At 46.7% G+C, this 20,953-nt stretch overlaps 1 protein-coding gene across 3 annotated transcripts; it reads right to left on the bottom strand.

Moving 5' to 3' along the window:
• Positions 1–610: 610 nt before the first annotated feature.
• On the bottom strand, positions 611–20,348 carry FOXJ2 (forkhead box J2). Of its 3 annotated transcripts, none has more exons than XM_045554396.1 (11): positions 19,223–20,348; positions 13,151–13,497; positions 11,572–11,646; positions 10,778–10,846; positions 10,466–10,606; positions 9,788–9,986; positions 6,693–7,106; positions 6,202–6,303; positions 5,073–5,294; positions 4,007–4,105; positions 611–3,109 (listed from the first exon to the last, which is right to left on the bottom strand). In XM_045554396.1, exons 2-11 carry the CDS (start codon positions 13,481–13,483, stop codon positions 3,021–3,023), a joined length of 1,743 nt encoding a protein of 580 aa, XP_045410352.1. In that variant the 5' UTR covers positions 13,484–13,497; positions 19,223–20,348; the 3' UTR covers positions 611–3,020. The 3 variants fall into 3 exon arrangements, with proteins under 3 accessions (XP_045410352.1, XP_045410354.1, XP_045410353.1); XM_045554398.1 differs by having other exon boundaries at positions 5,085–5,294; XM_045554397.1 differs by lacking the exon at positions 19,223–20,348 and having other exon boundaries at positions 13,151–13,746.
• Between the last annotated feature and the right edge of the window lie 605 nt (positions 20,349–20,953).

Raw genomic sequence — 20,953 nt, 5'->3', positions numbered from 1 at the left:
GCAAGATAGGCCTACCCAACACACCAATCTGCAAGGGGTTACTGACTCTCCCCACAATATTTCACTACACATAATAGCATATGAAAAGAGGAATGTTAAAGACATGTCTTTAATTCTTCTTTCCCACCAATCTTACAAAAACTGTCAGGGTCAATTAATTCAACCTGCTGGCGGGAGGTGGAAGACAGGCTGAAGGCTTTCACGTTTATCCTTTCCTACCTTGGCAAAAAGAAATTTGAGGCCGGGCGTGGTGGCTCACGCCTGTAATTCTAGCACTCTGGGAGGCCGAGGCAAGAGGATCGCTTGAGCTCCAGAGTTCGAGACCAGCCTGAGCAAGAGCAAGACCCCATCTCTACTAAAAAATAGAAACAAATTATCTGGACAACTAAAAATATATACAGAAAAAATTAGCCTGGCATGGTGGCACATGCCTGTAGTCCCAGCCACTTGGGAGGCTGAGGCAGAAGGATTGCTTAAGCCCAGGAGTTTGAGGTTGCTGTGAGTTAGGCTGATGCCACGGCACTCTAGCCCGGGCAACAGACCGAGACTCTGTATCAAAAAAAAAAAAAAAAAGAAAGAAAAAAGAAATTTGAGACCACTACCAGTAAGATAAAACTGTAAACATTCTTTTTTTTTTTTATTAAGAAAGCATGCAAAAAAACAACAACAACTTGTGAGACCATACACCCCCTTCCCAGCCTGCACCAATGCAAAGCATTATGGGTGGTATGAAGGACTCACCGAACAAGAAACATGAGGAGAGGAGGTTGGGGAGAGGAAGGCTGGGATGGGTGGATCTTTACCAAATAATTGCTCCTTTTGTCCCTCTCCTCCACTTTCTCCCTTATTTCCTCATATAGGCAGTGAGCTCCTGCAATTTTGCACACATCACCCAATACAACAACAATGACGATACTTCATGTCCAGCAATGCTGGACCAACAAGGAAAAGTAGTATTCTTTCCATTTCATGAAGGGGAGGGGAAACTGAGGCCCAAAGGGAGTCAGGTTTGTCCTGTGCCATATAGCATGGCTGACCTTGGTGGAGGGGAGCTGGAATCTCAGGAGGCCTGACGGCCAATCTCCAGTCCTAGCCAACTTCAGTTACTCTGGCTGCCCACTGGAATCCCTCATGAGACTAGTTTCCAGAAGACAGAGATAAACAGAGGCATTTGCATGTATAATTCAGTCTACCTTTGCAAATCCTGTACGGGTCTGAATAGGGAAGGGGTTTAGAAAAGAGGAGTGATAATCCATAAAGGGGGAATCTTGGGAAGAACTGATGGGAAGTTATGTATAGGACACACCTTTAATGGAAGGAATAAAGAAGAGATGCCTAAAGTAGAAGGCATTTTGCCCCCCTCTAAGAGAAATTCTCCTTTCCCCAATGGGAAATATTATGTCACCCATCAATCCCACTAAGTGCCCTCCAACATCATGGGAGATTCAAGCCACTCGCACCCCCATTTCCTTTTTACAAAGGCTTCAAAGAAATAAAGTGCTCTTTAGTTAACTGCCCTATCTTGACCCTTTACTTCAGCCTCACTGGACTTCTTCAACAACCTCTCATATATAACCCCCTTCCAAAAAAAGGAGAGGGGTAGATGAAGGGAAAAAGCAGGAGAGCAGAAAGCCAAATCTCTTGCAAATCATGGGTAAATAAAAGAATATGAACAAAAAGCGGAAATCACAGAGAGTGGCCTTGTCCATTCCATACATTTTGCCCTGCAGCTTTCAGAAAGTGAAAATTTAGTGAAATAAAAACAGAAGTAAAATTATTCTTCCCTCTTGTAACTAAAATTCAACAACTAACCTTAAATATACACTAAATACTTTGCAGCAATAAATCACGGCCACCCCTTGTTAAAGAGGTAAGTTATCCCTCTACCTGTTTCTGGGAGTCCCCCTTGGCCCTCAGTGAATTATTTCTTGGCTCTAGATTATTTACTCCCCTCTACCAATTTCCTTCACCCCTCAAAAGCCTGCTTGCAAAAGCTTCAGCCCTGATGATCTGGACTCCAAGAGAAGCATCTGTCTGTACGGTTAAATAACTAAAATATTTCCCACCCATTTCTAAGGGCCACAGTTAATTTTCAGAAAAAATTATTTTTAAAAAGCCAACATGGTAAAGTTGAAATCATCTCAAAGAGGCTGAACCTATGCCAAATAGTTGTTCTCATGCCCTACCTTAGAAGCAGAGTTTGGGCTAAGATCAATTCTATCTCCTAGGGAACAGGCTAGTAATAAGCCAATGGATGCTTACATGACAGGGCAGTAACACCCAGGTTCACACTGATTTACATTCCATCACTTCTCTGCAGCATTCTACTCAACCCAACTCTGGTCTCTAATTCCACTCAGATTTTCCTGTCATCCTCCTGTACCATCATCCATTCTGACCCTTGATGGGAAACGAGGATTGGCAGAAGTAAGGACTGAAGGTATAAAGGGACAAGGAAGAGCTCAGAGGACAGAATTAGCACCATTTAGTAAAACCTGCAAATTCATGGCTGCCAAGCAGTGTTTTAGACCCCTTCCACTTAATAATGTGGCCTCTCCAGTCATGGCCTGAAACTGATAGGACCAGAAAGCAATTTAGGGCCAAAAGGTAGGATCAGCATTAAGTTTCTTAGAGAAAAAGATAAATTGGAGCTTGAAACCTTTCTCTGTAGCTATCGGCCTCATCTTCAAGCCTGACAATTTTAAGTTAGCAAAGGGTGGGCATGGTCCATGGTGTAAGGACAGGGGACTGGGGATAGTATATAACCAATAATAATAATAATAATAACATAGGAATAATAATAAAAGAATTAGGAAAAAACAGGAAGGAAAAGAGATGAGGCAGGAAAGAGGGGATTAATCTTCGGCAGCATCTTGCGGTGGCTTCTCTGACAGAGAAAGAACAAAAAGAGGATATATATCTATATACAGGCAGGGGGATGGGACGGGCTGGGGCTGCTGTTTCCCCACTGCCAGATTTCACCACTTGGGCCTGGGCTGAGGTCCACACTCTGTGATGCACTAAGTGATCAAGTCCCAGTCGAAGTCATCAGGGATCTCCTCATTGGCACCAGGAGGTGGGACCGGTGGCCGAGGGACCATATGGTGTGCTGTCAGAAAGAGAGAAAGAGAGTAAAAGGAGAGTGGATGGAAACGACTTTGTCAGTCTAGCCCCAAATAATACCCTGAAGAAGGCCTTGTGGAGCTACTGTCCTCATCAGCTGGAGTTATGTCTGCTGCAGGCCACCACTTCAGTGAAGTCTCGGGAAACAGACTAAACTAGGTTGCATGGCGATGAAATATTATGCTGCCATTAAAAATTATACTTACGGGGGGATGGGGAAAAAAATTATACTTACAAAGACTATGTGGTAGTGATAAAATAACATACAACATGTACTATTACATGAAATAACAGTATAGAAATTTTTATTTATATCATATTGATAAGGAATACAAAGAATCAGATGTCACCCCCAAAACTGAAAACACTTGTGGTCAGGTAGAATGATAACAGTGATTTTTCTAAAATATATTAGAATGTGAAGGATTTGTTCACTTTGTACTATCTATGGCAGTTCAGTGTCTCCCACACCGCTGGCCCTACCATCAGAGATATTTCAATCCCAGACCCCTGATAGAATGGTCAGGTGACAGGAGAGCGGACATGGGCACAAAGCAGGTATGTTTGTATAACACATTCATTTCATTTGCCTGAGTATATCTTCCATCTAGAGTCCACATATCTATCTTTTGCTTATATTTATGTTTTTATTTACTTTCAGTATGGCAGTTCCTAGCTAATTTTAAAGTAAGTCTGTCTTCTTTAGTCTTCCCTGACAGATACCTCCCTAGCAGGTAGCCCATCCTCTAGCCTTGGGAATGATGAAGGCTCACCTGCTCCTGGCAAATGCAGGCAAAGGGGCAGAGAAAGCAGGCTGAGAGTCAGAGGAAAGTGACAACTCATCAGGCTTGAGTGGGGGTGAAAAAAGCTTCCTGGCTCTTACCTGGGCGATTGTATCCTGCTGAGTCCTGGGTGGGGATTGGGTACATTGGTGATGGGCCAGGATAGAGGTGGGGAGCTTGTGGGTGCCCATAAGAGTTCACTGCCAAAGACAGACAAGAGTTACTTGAGTGGAGGCTCACTATACTCAACAAGGTAGGGAGAAAAAAAATGGGCCCATACCCATCAATTTCTGTCTCCCTTCCCTGCCCTGTTCTATAGCTCCTGCAGGCATGAAGGGTTTCTGCAGAAACTATCAGTGCTAGGCTGGGCGAGGTGGCTCACGCCTGTAATCCTAGCACTCTGGGAGGCTGAGGTGGGAGGATTGCTTGAGGTCAGGAGTTCGAGACCATCCTGAGCAAGAGTGAGACCTCGTCTCTACTAAAAATAGAAAGAAATTATATGGACAGCTAAAAATATATATTGAAAAAATTAGCCAGGCATGGTGGCGCATGCCTGTAGTCCCGGCTACTCAGGAGGCTGAGGCAGAAGGATCGCTTGAGCCCAGGAGTTTGAGGTTGCTGTGAACTAGGCTGACGCCACGGCACTCTAGCCTGGGTAACAGAGTAAGACTGTGTCTCAAAAAAAAAAAAAAAGAAGCTATCAGTGCTTACCACTTAGGACAGAAGGGATGGATACTAGAATTGTGAAATATCAAAGATATAAGGCTGAGAAATATTGAAATAAGATCATCAAATATCTTTCATTTCACTCTTTTGAAGATCATATAAATGTAGAATCACCATTCTACCTGATATGATCCAGGCAGGAGTTACTGAGACACAAATCTAAAATGGTGACTTTGTCTAACAAATCTCCTCCCTTTTCTCAAGTAATTCTGATCTCCTAAACTGAGGTCTAAAAAGAAATCATATATTCTATTTCTTTTGCACTTTTTAGTATAGGACTTTACTAATTCAATAGATGTTCAGTCAACTAGTTTGTCGACTGGTAAACTAGTCCCACTGCTCAGTTTGGACCATTGCCCTTAAAATGACTTCTCTCAATTTTCTTTTGCCTTTTTCCTACCCTTCCTTTTCATCATAGTCTCCACCTCCATGGCCACTTGCCTTGTGCAGTACCTTGGTTCATGGCTGGCTCCTGTTTGCCACTGGTGAGAGCACAGGAGTCAGCAATACGGGCTGGGGCTGGTGGCCGGTGGGATCCCCCTTGCGGGGGCACATGACCAGTCTGAGTAAGGAAGTGGTTGAGGGAGTCACACAGATTGGCAATGTGATGCTGATCGAGGGTCCAGTTCTTCTGCTCTGCCTGTCGTAGACTCTCCATCAGTTCTACAAATAGGGAAGCAAGCAATGCTAACCTTGCAAAGGCACCAAAGCCCCTCCAAACACATCCCTATTTCACTGTCGCAGTCACATCATAAGCCAACGTCACTCACAATATGCATTAACAATAATCATTGGCCGGGCGCGGTGGCTCACGCCTGTAATCCTAGCACTCTGGGAGGCCAAGGCAGGTGGATCACTCCAGGTCAGGAGTTTGAGACCAGCCTTAGCAAGAGCGAGACCCCGTCTCTACTAAAAATAGAAAGAAATTATCTGGCCAGCTAAAAATATATAGAGAAAAAATCAGCCGGGCATGGTGGTGCATGCCTGTAGTCCCAGCTACTTGGGAAGCTGAGGCAGGAGGATTGCTTAAGCCCAGGAGTTTGAGGTTGCTATGAGCTAGGCTGACTCCACAGCACTCACTCTAGCCAGGCAACAGAGCGAGACTCTGTCTCAAAAAAAAAAAAAAAGAAAAAACAATAATCATTTATATCTTTTAGAGCTCCACATTTTCAAACTCTCATTCTATTTGTTCCTTACCAAATTCTTACTATAATTTCCATCTTACTGATGAATAAAACAAACTTTCAAAGTGACTGAATGGGTCAGCCATGGTCACGCTGTCAGTAAATGGTGACAATACTACAAAATAGCAGTCCAGGGCTTCTGAATTCCCGAGAGCCTGCTTTCTCCCAAAGACAGAACTGACTAGGATAAACCACTGCCGTATTTTGAGGTAAGACAAAATTAATTTGAAAATAATATCAGTATTATCCATCTTGTGTAATATGGAGGGAAAACAGTGAAATCCTCAATCTCCAAACTTCCCTTAACCACCCTCTTATGGTTTTAGTTTCTATTGGCTTCTCCACTTACAATGCTTCCCTCCAGACGTCATCCTTTGATCACTAACCTGAGAACTGTGATTGCTCAATGCTGGACCAGTTGAGCCGATTCACCATCTTGAAGCTTTCCTTCAAGGAGTCGATATTAGAGCACCAGTCCGGAGGAAAGGCTATAAAAAGGAGGGGAAAGTAGATAATAAGATAGAGTGAAGTATAAGGCAGCAGTCAACTGAAACCAGACTGACTACATGTAAGATTCTTGCATCTACACTTGGACACTCCCTCCCTGCCGGTTTAGGACTAGTAAAGCTACCCATGCTTTAGGTACATCCCAGCTCATAGGCAGGAGAATACGTAAAACAATCCCAATTCATCCAAAAATTCTAAAACATACAGCTCTAAGTAGCAACTTCCATTTGTTCAGAGGAGATCTCATGGAGAGAAGCAAGGCTATAAGACCCACTACTGACTTTCTAACCAACTGCATCTCCATGCCAGAGTCAGGACAAGGGGATCATTCCACCCTCTTCTAGGATCTCCGTGCGCCCTCCTTACTCACCAAAGCCAGTGCTGTTGATGGGAGCCTGGCCTTGTGCTTGTGGCTGTGGAGGTGGTGGCTGCTGGGCAGGGTGGGAGTGGGGGTGGTGCTGGTGAGGGTGGTAGCCTCCATGCTGCAGCGGGGGCGGATGCATGGCCATCACAGGGGGAGGCCCGTAGCCTTCGGCCCCAGCTTGCTTTCCCCCTGGTGGGGTACAACCATCTGGGCTTGGGGTGTGCAGTGGAGGAGCACCCCCTACACTTGAGGGGCCCTGAGCTGGTGCCGGCTGCGGCTGTGGCTGGGATTGCTGGGGAGGTGGCTGCGGTGGCGGCGGCTGCTGCTGCTGCTGCTGCTGCTGTTGAGGTGGCGGCGGCTGCTGCTGGTACATGTAGTAGTTGTTAGAGGGCGGCATGTCCCCGAGGAGAGACGAAAAGCCTGCAGGTAGGGAGTAAGCAGGCAAGTGACTTAGGCAATGCATCCTTCATCAAATGCGATTTTCACTGGGCTGAGAAGGGAGACCTCAGACAGAAACTGAGGAGTTAAAAGGATAAGGGGCGTTCGGAGAAAGTAAGGATCCCTGCAGCCCTCCTAGCAGATATAACAGACGGGAAAGCAATTAGGTTAGGGGAGGGCCTTGATAGTGTGGTGACCACTTAAATCTTAGTAAAAAAGTCAGCATGTACCTTTTTAATGCTATTTTTCAGGGATTTTTGTGTAGCCTGGGATCACAGTTTCAAAGGAAATCAGACAGCAGGTAAACTTTAAAAAGTAAATCAGAAATAAAACAAAGCCATTGGGCATCTATCGTCTCCTCTTTCTTACTGTCTCTACACTCTGCTACTGCTACCTCCTTGTATTCCCTATCAACAGTGGAGCTTGAGTGAGGAGCAGAACAGGGGTGGATTAATTTCTCAGGCAGACTGGCCAGGGAGGAACAAGAGTCTGAGGCTAGGAGCCTTTGGTCACAATTAAACTTGATAGTTAAACACTTGGCTGTCCTCACTCAATCTGATTTTTTACTTTATTTCTGACAGTCTCTCCGTGTTCCCACCTTCAATCAACCAACCTCCTGAGTTGGATTCATTTCTCAAGCAAATGCTACAATCTTGGAACACAACTCTACATATTGACTACCTGGGATACAAAAGAAGAAATTCATGACAATTAATATAAATAATCAACATTAATGTAAATTTTACATTAATTATATTAACATATTAACATAAATTCCCCGAAGTGACTTCTAACCACTTTTTATCATTCCGTTCAGCCCCTGCTGCCGACACAGGGCCACTGTGCAGAACGAGAAGGTCCAATGCCTCACCTGAAGTCTTAGCCTCATCGTTATCTCTAACTTTTTTAAAAAACAAACAAAAAACAAGAATTGCAGAGGGCTGAACCACATGATCTCTCAAGGGGCTTCCAAATAAAAACTTTAAGTCATTCTCACATGATAATTAGGGAAATTTGCATATGGACAAGATATTAGCTGATGTTGGCTGGGTGGGGTGGCTCATGGCCTGTAATCCCAGCACTCTGGGAGGCTGAGGTGGGAGGATCACTTGAGCTCAGGAATTCGAGACCAGTCTGAGCAACAGCGAGACCCTGTCTCTACTAAAAATAGAAAAATTAGCCAGGCGTCATGGCGCATGCCCATAGTCTCAGCTACTCGGGAGGCTGAGGCTGGAGGATCACTGGAGCCCAGGAGTTTGAGGTTGTAGTGAGCTGTGACAACATCACGACACTCTACCCGGGACAACAGAGCGAGACTCTGTCTCAAAAAATAAATAAATAAATAAATGAATAATATTAGCTGATATTAAGTAAGCATTATTGTGTTAGGAGTGATAATGGCATGATAGATAACTAAAAGAAAAGTCTGGGCTGGGCATGGTGTTTCACGCCTGTAATCCTAGCACTCTGGAGGCTGAGGCAGGTGGATTGTTTGAGCTCAGGAGTTCGAGACCAGCCTAAGCAAGAGCGAGACCCTGTCTCTACTAAAATAGAAAAGAAATTATATGGACAACTAAAAATATATATAGAAAAAAATTAGCCAGGCATGGTGGCACATGCCCGTAGTCCCAGCTACTCAGGAGGCTGAGGCATGAGGATGGCTTGAGCCCCGGAGTTGAAGGTTGCTGTGAGCTAGGCTGATGCCAGGGCACTCTAGCCAGGGCAACAGAGTCAGACTCTGTCTCAAAAAAAAAAAGAAAAGTCTGGCAGGGCTGGTGACTCATGCCTGCAATCCCAGCACTTTGGGAGCTGAAGCAGAAGGATTGCTTGAGACCAGTCTGGGTTAAACCCTACAACATAGCAAGACCCTGTCACTACAGAAATAAAAAAAAATTAGCGGGGCGTAGTGGTGCACACCTGTAGTCCCAGCTACTTGGGAAGCTGAGGCAGGAGGATTGCGTGGACATAAGAGTTAGAGGTTACAGCAAATTATGATCTTGCCTCTGTATTCCAGCCTGGATGAGACAGTAAGATCCTATATCTAAAAAACAAAAGTCTTCACCATTTGGAAATGCATACTGAAATTGTATTTATGTGTGACATGACATGATAGCTGTGAATTGCATTAAATTATTCCAATTCTTAAAATGCTTGGTGGTAAGTGAAACTACCTTAATAAAATATTGGTAACTGTTAAAGTTGGGTGATGGAACATGGGATTTTATCATACTGTTCTCTCTTCTTTTGCATCTGCTTGAAATTTTTCATAATGTAAAGTAACATAAATATAAATACACTAAAAAACTCCTCTCACAATGTAACACAGGGATTCTTGGGGAAAGGGTACTACTGCTGCCCCCTAGGGCTCATCCGCTAAATGACTTGCTTGCAGCCATAAAGTCACTGCCCTTAGTTCTAGAAGGGGCAGTCTTTCAACTCACTTTCTGAAGCTAACAACCAGCCCACCTCCTGAAACAGCTGTCCTTTCACAAGGGTGGATGAGCTCACTCAACTCCGAATAGTTTTAGTTCACGAAATATTTCCTCTGATCAGTGATCAATTTCTCCTTGTGTTAAAAATAAGAAATAACAGAGAGAAGAGAAGGTCACCAATTGCTCAAAAATATAAGGATGTCCACACAGCCATCCCAACTCCAGACTCACCGTGCTGAGAGGAAGAGGAGGATTTCTCCAGCATGGATTTGTAGAGGTTGCGGAAGGACCAGCTTAGATCCTGAAAATTGATCTCTGAGTATGAGAACTTGAAGTCATGGTTGGTGTTATAGAGGGGAGGGGGACCCTCAGCACTTTCTCGGCCTGAAGCCCCTGCTGCCACTGCTCCACCATCCACAGATCCTGTGCCCTACAAAAACAGGGAAGAAAGTCCTGACCCATGTCCCAGCTGAGGGGGCAATACAACCCTTCAGTGGTCACTAGGCTCTCCTGCCTGTCCTCTTAATTCTCTCCTAACTCTTCAATGACCCGGCATCATTTTCTCCTTCTTTTCTCATTGGTTCTTGTCTTGAATCTAGCCTTTTTCTCTCTTCATTCTCATTTCTTTAAATGTCCTTTTCCCATGTTACAGCCGAGCTCTTGTTTCCCTTCTCACTGGAGTTTCCCTTCTTCTCGTCTCACCACTTTTTTTCCTGATCTTTCTCAAAGTTCAGCTACGCCTTTCTCTCTCTTTCCTTCTCCCTCTCTTGGTTTCCCTCTTTTGCTTCCCCTTCTTTCCCAATTTATCTGCCTAATAGATCACAAATACTCAACACATAATTCTGAAGAGGGAGATATCTGAATCTATCCAACCATCCATCCTCTGCCCCCTGCGACTCTGCTTCCTACCTGGCTATAGCCGGCCATAGATGTGGGGCTCTGAAGCGACATCTGCGGATTCCCCTCGGGAGGCAGTGAGGCTTCTCCACTCCCGGGAACGCCTCCCCGTGGGCTCTTGCTTGCCTCCTGTTCTGGTGAGTCTTGGGACAGCTGAGGGTTGTAAGGACAAAGAAATGTATAAGCAGAGGCAAAACATCCTCCGGAGACCCATGGTCTCTGCTGGCATTCCACCTTTGCCTTGGAAAGGTCGCAACACGCAGAAAGGGGAGAAAGGGAGCAGCTGGCTCAGAAGTGGCATCTCCCTGTGAGGCAGGAGCTCACCTCATCATCCGGAGGGTGTCTTCTCTTTCGGGAAATGTCAGGGCAGGTGTCGATTGTCCAATAGGAACCCTGGAAGGGGAACCCAGCCCCAAAGAAAACAAAAATTGTTATATTTAGAACTTCCCACCTTCAGAAACCAGATATTTGGGAAGATTTTCACATAATATAAGAGTCATGTTAAAAAACGTGACTGGACATTCACACAGAAACCTGCAGTTTCTAGGTATTACTGAGGAGCAAATTTGTCCCAAAAGCTCACTGAGTCTGCCAAACACAGGCCTCGGTTGTTCTGGAGGGGCGGGACAATGGCATCCGGCTCAAAGAGCTAGAAATTTCTAGGTACAGCCTTTCCCTTCCCTTGTTACCTGAAGCAAAACTCCCTTGAACTTCAGCATCTACTTGTGTCAAATGGAGAGAATGATCCATCCCTTCCCCCTTAGGGAGGGAAAACCCAGGGATTTTTCTATAGAAATGTTTCTAGAAGGGTTAACAAGTCTACTTTTTACATCAAGGAAAAAAGAGTACCACAAAAAAGAAAGGGGGTATCAAAGTCAACTTTACCCTAAATATTTCTATTTAAAAAAAAAAAGACTTTACAATCTTTCTTAGTCACTCATTCGAGTGAGGGCCCACAAGCTTGACAACCAAGACCTTCCTCGAGGAAAAAATAAAGATGCTTCTCTAATTAACATGATTTCCTCTTCTGGGTAATTAAAACACCCACTGACTCTGGGCCATCAACTACTTCACTCTCCTTCCTGCTCCTTGTTTTAGTGCCTACAGCAGTATCTCACCTTTCCAGGGTCATCCCGAGGTCTGGGCACCTTCCGGAAACACTTGTTGAGAGAAAGGTTGTGCCGAATTGAATTCTGAGGACACAGAGAAGCAAGTTAGATGTGAGCATAGTGCAGGGCACAAACTTTTCGAACATGATACAGAGGAACATAAAAGAACATAATACACAATAAAGTTCGAGTATCAGGGTAAATTCAGCACCTAATTATATGCTGGGAGGGATTATGCATCAAATAGAAAGAGCAATGAGAGAAGAAAATGCAGAAATGACAGAGTTGGGAGGCAATGGCTATAAATTTGATTACCAGGTGCTTCTGAAAAGCTGATTATGTAGTTTTTCAAACTTTCCACCCAAGTGACAACAGGTATATATTATTAACTGCCTCAAAATCACATCAACTGCTTATATAAATAACAAAATATAGGCCGGGCGCGGTGGCTCACGCCTGTAATCCTAGCATTCTGGGAGGCCGAGGCGGGAGGATCGCTCGAGGTCAGGAGTTCAAGGCCAGCCTGAGCAAGAGCGAGACCCCATCTCTACTAAAAAATAGAAAGAAATTAACTGGACAACTGAAAATATATAGAAAAAATTAGCCGGGCATGGTGGCACATGCCTGTAGTCCCACCTACTCAGGAGGCTAAGGCAGGAGGATTGCTTGAGCCCAGGAGTTCGAGGTTGCTGTGAGCTAGGCTGACGCCACAGCACTCTAGCCCGGGCAACAGAGTGAGACTCTGTCTCAAAAAAAAAAAAAAAAAATACAAATTCTGAGTAAAACAAAGGCATGGATCACCTTCATTTTTCTCAGTAGCCCATAGAATGGTGACATTTGGAGGAAAGACATGTTGTGTTTGGTGTTGGGTGGGGTTGGGGGTTGTGGTAGCTAGCAGGGACATATTTGCAAAGGAAAAGCCGAATGCTTTCAATAGTCTCTAGCTTATTATATGGTTTGTATGTCAACCAGTGATTTACAGAGAAAACTACATTAAATCTCCATTCCTACTCGACAATTGGCAAATGAGTTGCTGCTCTAAAAAATTGAGAATATCAGCCTTGGAAGAGGAGCCCCTTCTTCCTTCCTCTCCAGCCAAACAACATAACCTCTCATTACTTGCTTGGTGGACCAGCTGATGGTAAAAGACCTAATTATATTTTTTTTTCCAATGACTATATGCAATGAAGCTATGAAAATCTGATGGGATTCCTACCTCTGGGTAGGAGGGAGTAATGTCATGCCTTGATGTACAGTGACTTGAACATAGTAGAGTGGCAATAAATATTTGTGAAATGAATGAATATCCTTTTTGAGGAATCAGAAGATAAGAGGGTATGATGAACAACAGCATCCTGCCATCCTGATGACTATACTTAATGGCTTGGCATCCCTGGAGTTTCCCTAATATACCTTATAAAATTTGTTCAACACTGAAAAAAACCAGGGGGTAAAAGATATGAGATTTTAAGTTTACACATCTCTGAAACAAGCCAGAGTGAACTAAACAGGTTATAGGAAAAAACAAAAGTAGAGAAAAAGTTGTCAAAGGCTAAAAAATAAGCCCAGATTAGAGAAGCAGTCCCACCTTCCAACCAATGCCAGCATTCTTATAATAGGGGAAATTATCGCAGATCCAGCGGTAAATCTCACTGAGGGTCATCTTCTTGGCTGGAGAGGAGTTGATGGCATAAGTGATGAGGGTGGCATAGCTGTACCGTGGTTTGCCATCCTGGTGGACTGCTGCCTCATCTTTGCTCAGGGTGGCATTAGGATCTGTGGGTGAGCCTGGTGAACACTTGCGGCTGCTCCCTGGAGGCCCGGCCTGGGAGGCACTCCCAAGCTTCTCAATGGTAGCTCGGAGGGTCAGCTGGGGGAGCCAGTCTATGGAGGTGAGGCTACTCTCTAGGTCAGAAGCCATGGTAGTTTTGGGTTCTGCAGAGAAGAGGACAAAGGGGAGAAGTAACACTAGGGGCAAATAACACTCAAATCCTAGTGTTTAAGGGAAGTAGAGTCCCTTCCTATTATAATTCCCACAGGAGACCCATGGGATGGTCCCCAACCAGGTGTTCCGAAGACCTCCAAGCAGATACATCATCATCTACCAGATGACAGACTGCTGTTTATCCTACATCTTAACATGGAGCATGGCCAGGAGGCCTCTCCCTTCATGTAGGACCAAAAGAGAGATCAAACCTCACAACAGATTGAGCTATTTCTTCAGTTCACCTTACTGTAGCCCTATAGGCAACATAGTATTTTTAAACTGTGTAGGAATTAAGTTAAAAAAAAAAAACCCACTTAGATAGCAGGTAAAATTAGCCAAAGTCCATTCTCCAATTACATGATGCTTGTTACCTCTACATAAAACAACTACAGATAGATAAAACAAATGTACATGTAAAGAAAAACAGCATTCATAAACACAAACACACATTAATGAGGCACATACCAACACTTTTAAAGATGTTTCATATTAGATATATTATGAGCACTTGCCCTTTTTATCCCACACACATGTGCATGTGAGGCATATTAGATATATCCCAAGCATAAATTACTTATAACAACCAGCAAAGGACAGACAGAAGACAGACACATAAACGGTGGGCCACACACACAGAGATCATGATTAGATATAAAGCATACATTACCAACAGAGCACAAAGTCACACACAGAGGTAACAGATCCTGAGTGCACAGCTGCCCTCACACCTGTAAAGCTATCCCTCGCATGCTCCCGCCCACAGACACCAACACCAGGAAGAAGTCACCAGCAAGGACCTCCCACGTCTCAGCCTGCTGGGCTTCACTGAGCCAGGGAGACACCCAGCTGTGTGTGCACCAGTAACAATCAGATAGCCTGGCTAAAAATAGCCACACTGGGGCTAAGAGCTGGCTCCCCTTCTCCGCCCTCCTCTCCCCTCCCTCCTTCCCAGCTGGGCACGCAGCTCGCTGCACCTCCATGCAAACTCCTGGAGCTGCCAGACCGCCCACGCCTGATGTTTGCACACCCTGCTGCCACCCACACCTCCCGAGCGCTCTTGCTGGCAGAGAGGTATAGCTAGAGTGACGTCTTGGTGGGGGAAGGTGAAGAATGACGGATGATATCTGTATTGTAGGGTCTGGAAAGGCTGGCAGGAACAACTAGGTAGCCATTTGACACTCCCCTAGAGCTGATGCCAGCAACCCCCTAAGCTCTTGCTGCCTAACAGGTTTGTGCCTGTACAGCTGCCAGATTCCAGCTAGCATTTCTTCCTCAGTCCCACCAAGGCATTTCTCTTGAGGAGCCAGGGCTAGATTGCCTCAGAGTTCAGAATCCTGGACAGACACATATTATGTAGGTGATCTCTAAAATCCACAGCCAGATATGTGCACAAGAATATACATACAATCACACACAGATCCACACACTTTGCAGTTCAAACTTCAATCCCAGATATGACCGCCTCCTCCTCTCCTAACCCCAGCACATCTTCCAGGCTCTCAGCTCACTCTTCTATACTAGGGAATGATTCTTCTGCCCTTGACACTTGCCCCTTCCTCCTAAAGGTCAGCATTCTCACTCATTCCCTTCTCCCCTACAGTCCCACCCATGCAATCTGCATGTACACACAGGTAGCCAGCCCTGTGGTCCTACCCAGCAACACACCCAGTCCACAAGGCTGAAGGAAGTGCCTCAGGGGCCTGGGCAGCAAGAGACCCAACTGCAACCCAAGAATTGTTAGGAGAAAAAAGGCGGGGGAGACATGTTTATAAATAGCATCAGGCAATGAAGAGTTTCCCCTTTATCCTTAGCTCCTCTCCCCACCATCCTCCTTTTCATCCTACTACTACCACCTTGCCCTAAACCATGGAAACTTGGAAACTAATAGGAACACTTAATCATTCCAGGAGCCTCACACCTTCCAGCACTACTAAGTCAAACACCCCAGCCTCTGGGCTACAGCAGGGTGCTCGTGGCATGATCACAGTCCCGTAGCTGGCTCGTCCCAGCAGAACAGTAGCATGCCAATGGGCAGTTTTTCAATGACCAGGGTTCTCCTGGGTCCTCCCCAGATGGGAGGTCTGTAAAGAAGTTTTACCCCATTCCCTATTATCTCCTGCTAAAGATCTCTAGGAAATCTCATCTTAAGACCACAGAGGCCTTTCAGCTGATTTTTCATTTGAAACAAATCTCCCAAGATTGGATGGGGCATGAGAGTAGATTTAAAGTGTTTAGAGGGCTTACAGAACCCACTTGGCACATGCCAATCACAGTGAATTCCTGAAAAGGAAGCACTCTCAGCCTTTTGCTAGTTGTTCTATGCCCTTCCCTACCTTTACTTACCCCAGCACCAGGTTAGCACACTGAGGTTAAATTTAACCTTTCCCGGGCACCCTCCCAGTCAGCCCTCCAGATACAGCCTCAGCACCCAAAACATATTCCAATCTTACCAGCTACAAGAAGCCTATAGCCTCTGATCCTTCCGATCTCTCTGCCCCATTCTCCTTTAACCCATCCTACTTCCTCACCCCCTTCACTTCCCCATTCATGAAGGGCAGCCCAGTGTGTAGAACTTCAGAGACTGAGGTTCCTTGGTTCTATTCACAACCTGAAACCGAGTGTCCCTAACCATCCTGATGAAGTCTGATGCCTCAGTTTCCCCCTTCAATAAAAGGGATGAAGTCATATACTATGCCAGAGCTTCCTCCCTGGAGGGAAGTGAATGAAGCTTAATGAGTTTATGGCTGCCTCACATTCCATGCTCCCCAAAATAATGGCACAAGGCTAATGTTCAGGGTTATTATTAGAAAGACAAACAAGAGGTACTTCCATTTCTCAGTCCAACCAACCTAGTTACCCAGACCTCTCTCTCCAGGTGGGCCTTGTGCCACCAGGATTGGGCAGAACCTGAGTCAGGCCACATTCTTTTCTGTGTGCTGGAAGACTGAAAGGAAATACCCATAGAAACCAGGAAAGGCAGCCAAAGGGCAGGCTCCATCACATCCACGGGACGTCTAATGAAGACTACAGTACTGTGAGAAAGGCAGAGAAAACCAGACAGAAAGACCTTCTGAGGGAGTAAAAGACCAATCTCGGATGAAATCTATGAGATCCAAAATACTGGGCACAGTTTTCTACCCATTTTGTCTGAAAGGCCAGTAATTGTCCTTTGTACAGAGCCAACATCAGGTATTGAGGAGTGATAGCTTCCTGCCCTGTACAGACTGTGAAAGCTAAGAGGGCAGAGGCTAAGTTCACCACACAAGGAGTCAGGCTTTCTGGGTTTCAGTCTCAGCTCTACTACCTACTGGCTGTGCAGCCTCAGACAAGGTTGCTTCATCTATAAAACAGAGTCGATAAATGTACCTACAAAGGGTTGCTGTGAGGATTACCTCGAGTTAACATTTTTAAAGCACTTAGTAAGTGCCATATAAGTGGAGCTATTATTATTTTTGAAAGAGGAAAAAAGAGAATACTAGAAATTTAAAATTAGAAAGCTGACAGATCATAGAGGTAAGAGCAAAAGCAAAAATCCTGCAATGGTTTGGGTTGCAAAGCCTGCACTGAGTCAGCAATGGTTTTCAGGACGTCAGAATCTCAAACTTTTCCTTTGGAGATAACAACACTCCAGTGCCAACGCTAGGATCAGGAAAACTCCAAGGATGAGGGAATGGGGGAATATCATCTCTTATCTTTCAGCAGGAACTAGGGGTAGTCATAAGACATGATCTGGAAAATAGCACTCTCTAAATCACAGCTACTCCAACCCAATAGCTACCTGCTTCTAACTGATTCCATAAAGGCAAAGAGCATTAGGGAAACTCAGTCCAAGCAGGGCCAGTTAAACAATGTAGCAGAGGTATACCTGGAGGTGTTGTGATACGGTTCACTCTAAGCCATTCAAGAAGGCGCACTCCAGCATTTGGCAAAGTATTTTGTAAGAAACAGGCTGCTGTTATACCAGAGTGATCTCTTTTTTAAAAGGTGGGAGAGGGAGTTCTGGAGTTAGGGGCCAAGGATCCTCATCTTTTTGAGACCGGAGGTATCAGAAATGAAGCTCCTTTATTAGATCTAGAAGAAGTGGTCCCAGTCAGAGACTGGGCTGTCCTGCTGCTTGAGATGACTATCACAAACACAGTGATAAAGGCTCCCACTGGCCAGCGGGAGGCCAATCCTTTCCTCTTAGCTGGGCATCCTAACCACCACCTTCTCCAGGTCCTTACACAGGGGCACCTGCTTCTAGAGGCCTACCAAAAACACACAATTCTAGGTAACTGGAGTATACTCTGGAAAGCACATATGTTCCTGTCTCCACAGACATACCCACACAAAACACAGAGAGCCACATTCGCCTAAATTAAGGAACATAAGCACATTGTTCCTCCCTATCTCATAGACCACCACTAATAGGTAACTTCCAGGATCACATGGATGTACTTAGGAACTTAGGCAGCCCACCCATGGCCCATAAAGAAAGAGGAGAAAATATGAAAGCCCAAGTCGGATGAAGCCTCTCACTTGACCTTGCAGTGATACAGAAGAGACGGTATCTCCCAATGGCCAGGTAGGAAAGCACCCAGCCAGTACCTTTGGTGGAAAGGCAAAGCTCTATAAAAACACAGTTGAGGCTTTGCTAGGAGGATTCCCTGGCACCTTTTTCCTGCTTTTTCTGAAGATTCTAGAGTTTGATGACTCCCTATCTTATGAAAGAAAACTTTAACACAAGATTCCAAAGACCCAGAACTGAACAGAAACAGGAAGGGAGAGGATGAGACTATTAGGTGCTTTTCTGGATGGAAACTCTCATATACTCCTCAGAGGTCAAATCTCCCCAGTGGTCAACTTATTTAGATGGAAAACTGGAAGGTAGCTGAGCAGCAACCCTCCTATCTTCCTATCCAAGATCTAATTTTTCCTGAGGAACTGTCAGCAAAGGACAGGAGTCTTACAGGAGACTGGGGCAGTGGCACAGGGTTAGCATTAAGGAAGAACTTCAACCCAGGAATTGGCATTCCCATGTATACTTTCTTCTTGCCTTCAGGACATGTGGGATTCCCATCTTCCCTGTAACTAGAGGCATACATCCAGCTAGGAACAGGAATGTCAGGAGAGGAGGCCTTTTGGTATCTGAGATAGGATGAGTGGTCCGGGACAGACCGCTTTTCTTGTCAAGGGAGAGGTAATCGGTGGGCAGGAGAGAACGCCTCTGGCAGATGCTAAGCTGACCTTGGCATGCCCTACACAAGGCCAGGACACAAGTTGCCACCTTGACTTTAGCAAGGGCCCACTTTCCAGGTGAGAATGGCCAAGGATGGATGGTGGTCTGGGAGTCTGGCTGGGTTGCGTCAATCGTTACTACACAGTAGACATGGAGTTCTGAAAATGTAGCCACTTTCTGATATCCCTTTGTCCTTAGCATGGAACCATCCACTTCCCCAGGGGCCTCAAATGAATCCCATCCCTGGTGGTCCCCAAATACTAAGAAACCCATTTCTTAGAGCCTCTGCAGCAGGATGTGGGTTGGCATCCAAAAGCTTCCTCAGAACACATTACCAGAGGATTCTGAGTTATCACTCTACCCTCCCCAGCAATGAAACCCAAGATCTACCATCTCAGCCCCTACACCCACTAGAGCTTAGAGATGGCAGACAGAAAATGAAAGAAAACACTAACCTGTCTCCACTGCTCCCCCTGCAGAGGGAGGGAACCACCTGGTACTGGAGTTTGGGGTTGGAGGGATCCCCCTCTTCAGAGGCAGATGACAGGTCTCATCCTCAGTGGCTCTTCCTGTACCTGGCTGAGCCTCCCAAGCTGGGGAGGGGAACTGGGTCCCCTGAGGATGAGGAGCCAAGGGAGGAGGAGGAGGGGGAGGAGAAGGAGGTCCTACCTGGGGAAGGTGGCACACCCCCCACACCCTGCCAGTTACCCTGGGGAGGAGGGGAGGAGCCTCTCCCAACCAGGAGTTGTCTCCTCCCCCTTGGGGGAGTCCCCCTCCCCCCCAAACTGGATCTGTCTGGGGTGGAGGGCTCTTTCTGTCTGCTGGAGATCTGAGTGGAGGGGCTCTACCCCGTTCCACTGTCTAGGTCCAAGGAAGTTGAGGGGAGAGGTCTTCCCCTCTCCAAAAGGCTGAGAGCCAACTCCTCTTCTTTCCCTGGCGTGTCCTTTGCTTCTGAACGTAAGGACTCCTGTGCCCCGTGAGTACTGGCTGGGATGGAGGGTGCCTACTCCACAGGCATATCCCCCTTTCCCTTTGCCTCCAAAGTCCTGAACTGTTGAGAGTGTGTGTTTGGAGGGGAGGAGGCAGGCTGGGGTGGTCTCACTCTGCTTCCTGTAGGAAGGCTCACCCCCTCCTACTTCTGGGGGTCTCCTCCCAGGCCAGTGTGGGGGTTTTCTTCTCTAGGAAGGAGAGACGCGTCCCTCCAGGGGTCTCTCCTTTCCCTCCCCCGAGTGGTAAGGACCTTCTCTCCAACAGGGGGAGAGGCTGCTCCCGTCCCCGCTCCCGCCTCCGCTCCTGGGGTGCCCCAGAGGGTGGGGTTTTCGTACTCCCCGCTCTCCCTGAGCTGGCCTGGGCAGCAGGGTCCGGGAGGCCGCGGCTCCCGACTCCCGTCACTGGCTACTGTGGCGGCAGCGCCTCCACTAGTCGCGTCCCGTCCGGTCCGCTCCCTTCAGCGCGTGGGGCTCCCCGCGCTGCCACCTCTCGGGCTCCGGCCAGTCCGGGCTCCCGAGGAGCCAGAAGGCGGACGGACAGTGTCAGGGCTCGGCTCGGGCTCGGGCTCGGCTCGGCTCCGCTGCAGGCCCCGGCTCCTCCCCGGCCTCCGCGCCGCGCGCCGCGCCCCTCCCCCGCCCCCGCCCGCCCGGCCGCCGCCGCCGCCGCCTCCCGGCGCGGGTTAAGGAGGAGCCGGGCGAGCCGCGGGCCGCTCCTCCGGGAGAGCCGCGGCCGCGCTGCCCAGCGGGGACCCGCGCCTTCCTCGCTGTCGGCTCTGACCGGCTAGCTGCGTACCCAAGATGACGACCCACTGCCCTCCATCGGGAGAGTCCCGTGCGCATCTTAAGCTGTCAATAATTCAATTTACACATTAACTCTGGTACACTGGCCTATTTTCCGTTCTGTTGAATATGCACATGAATATCCCCAGTTGTCCCAGGAATGTCTTGGGTGGGCTTCTCTTACCCGCAGACAATTTATAAAGGGTCATGGGGATTGGGACGAAGTTTATGTTACCCTGATAGCATCCTGGCGTTCAATAAATGCTCCCTGAATGAGTGGACACAGAAAGGGATAAATGAGTGTGTAACAGAGAAAGAAACATCAGATCAGGGTCCTATTCCTTATTCCAGCTTTGCAGACGTGTGCAAGGCCCTTGTTCTCTGAAGTCTTGGTCAGTAAAGAAGGGACCTTGATAC

Source organism: Lemur catta, chromosome 6, assembly GCF_020740605.2.
Source record: "Lemur catta isolate mLemCat1 chromosome 6, mLemCat1.pri, whole genome shotgun sequence".
Lineage (NCBI taxonomy): Eukaryota > Metazoa > Chordata > Mammalia > Primates > Lemuridae > Lemur > Lemur catta.
This window is presented reverse-complemented; position numbering and strand designations above follow the sequence as displayed.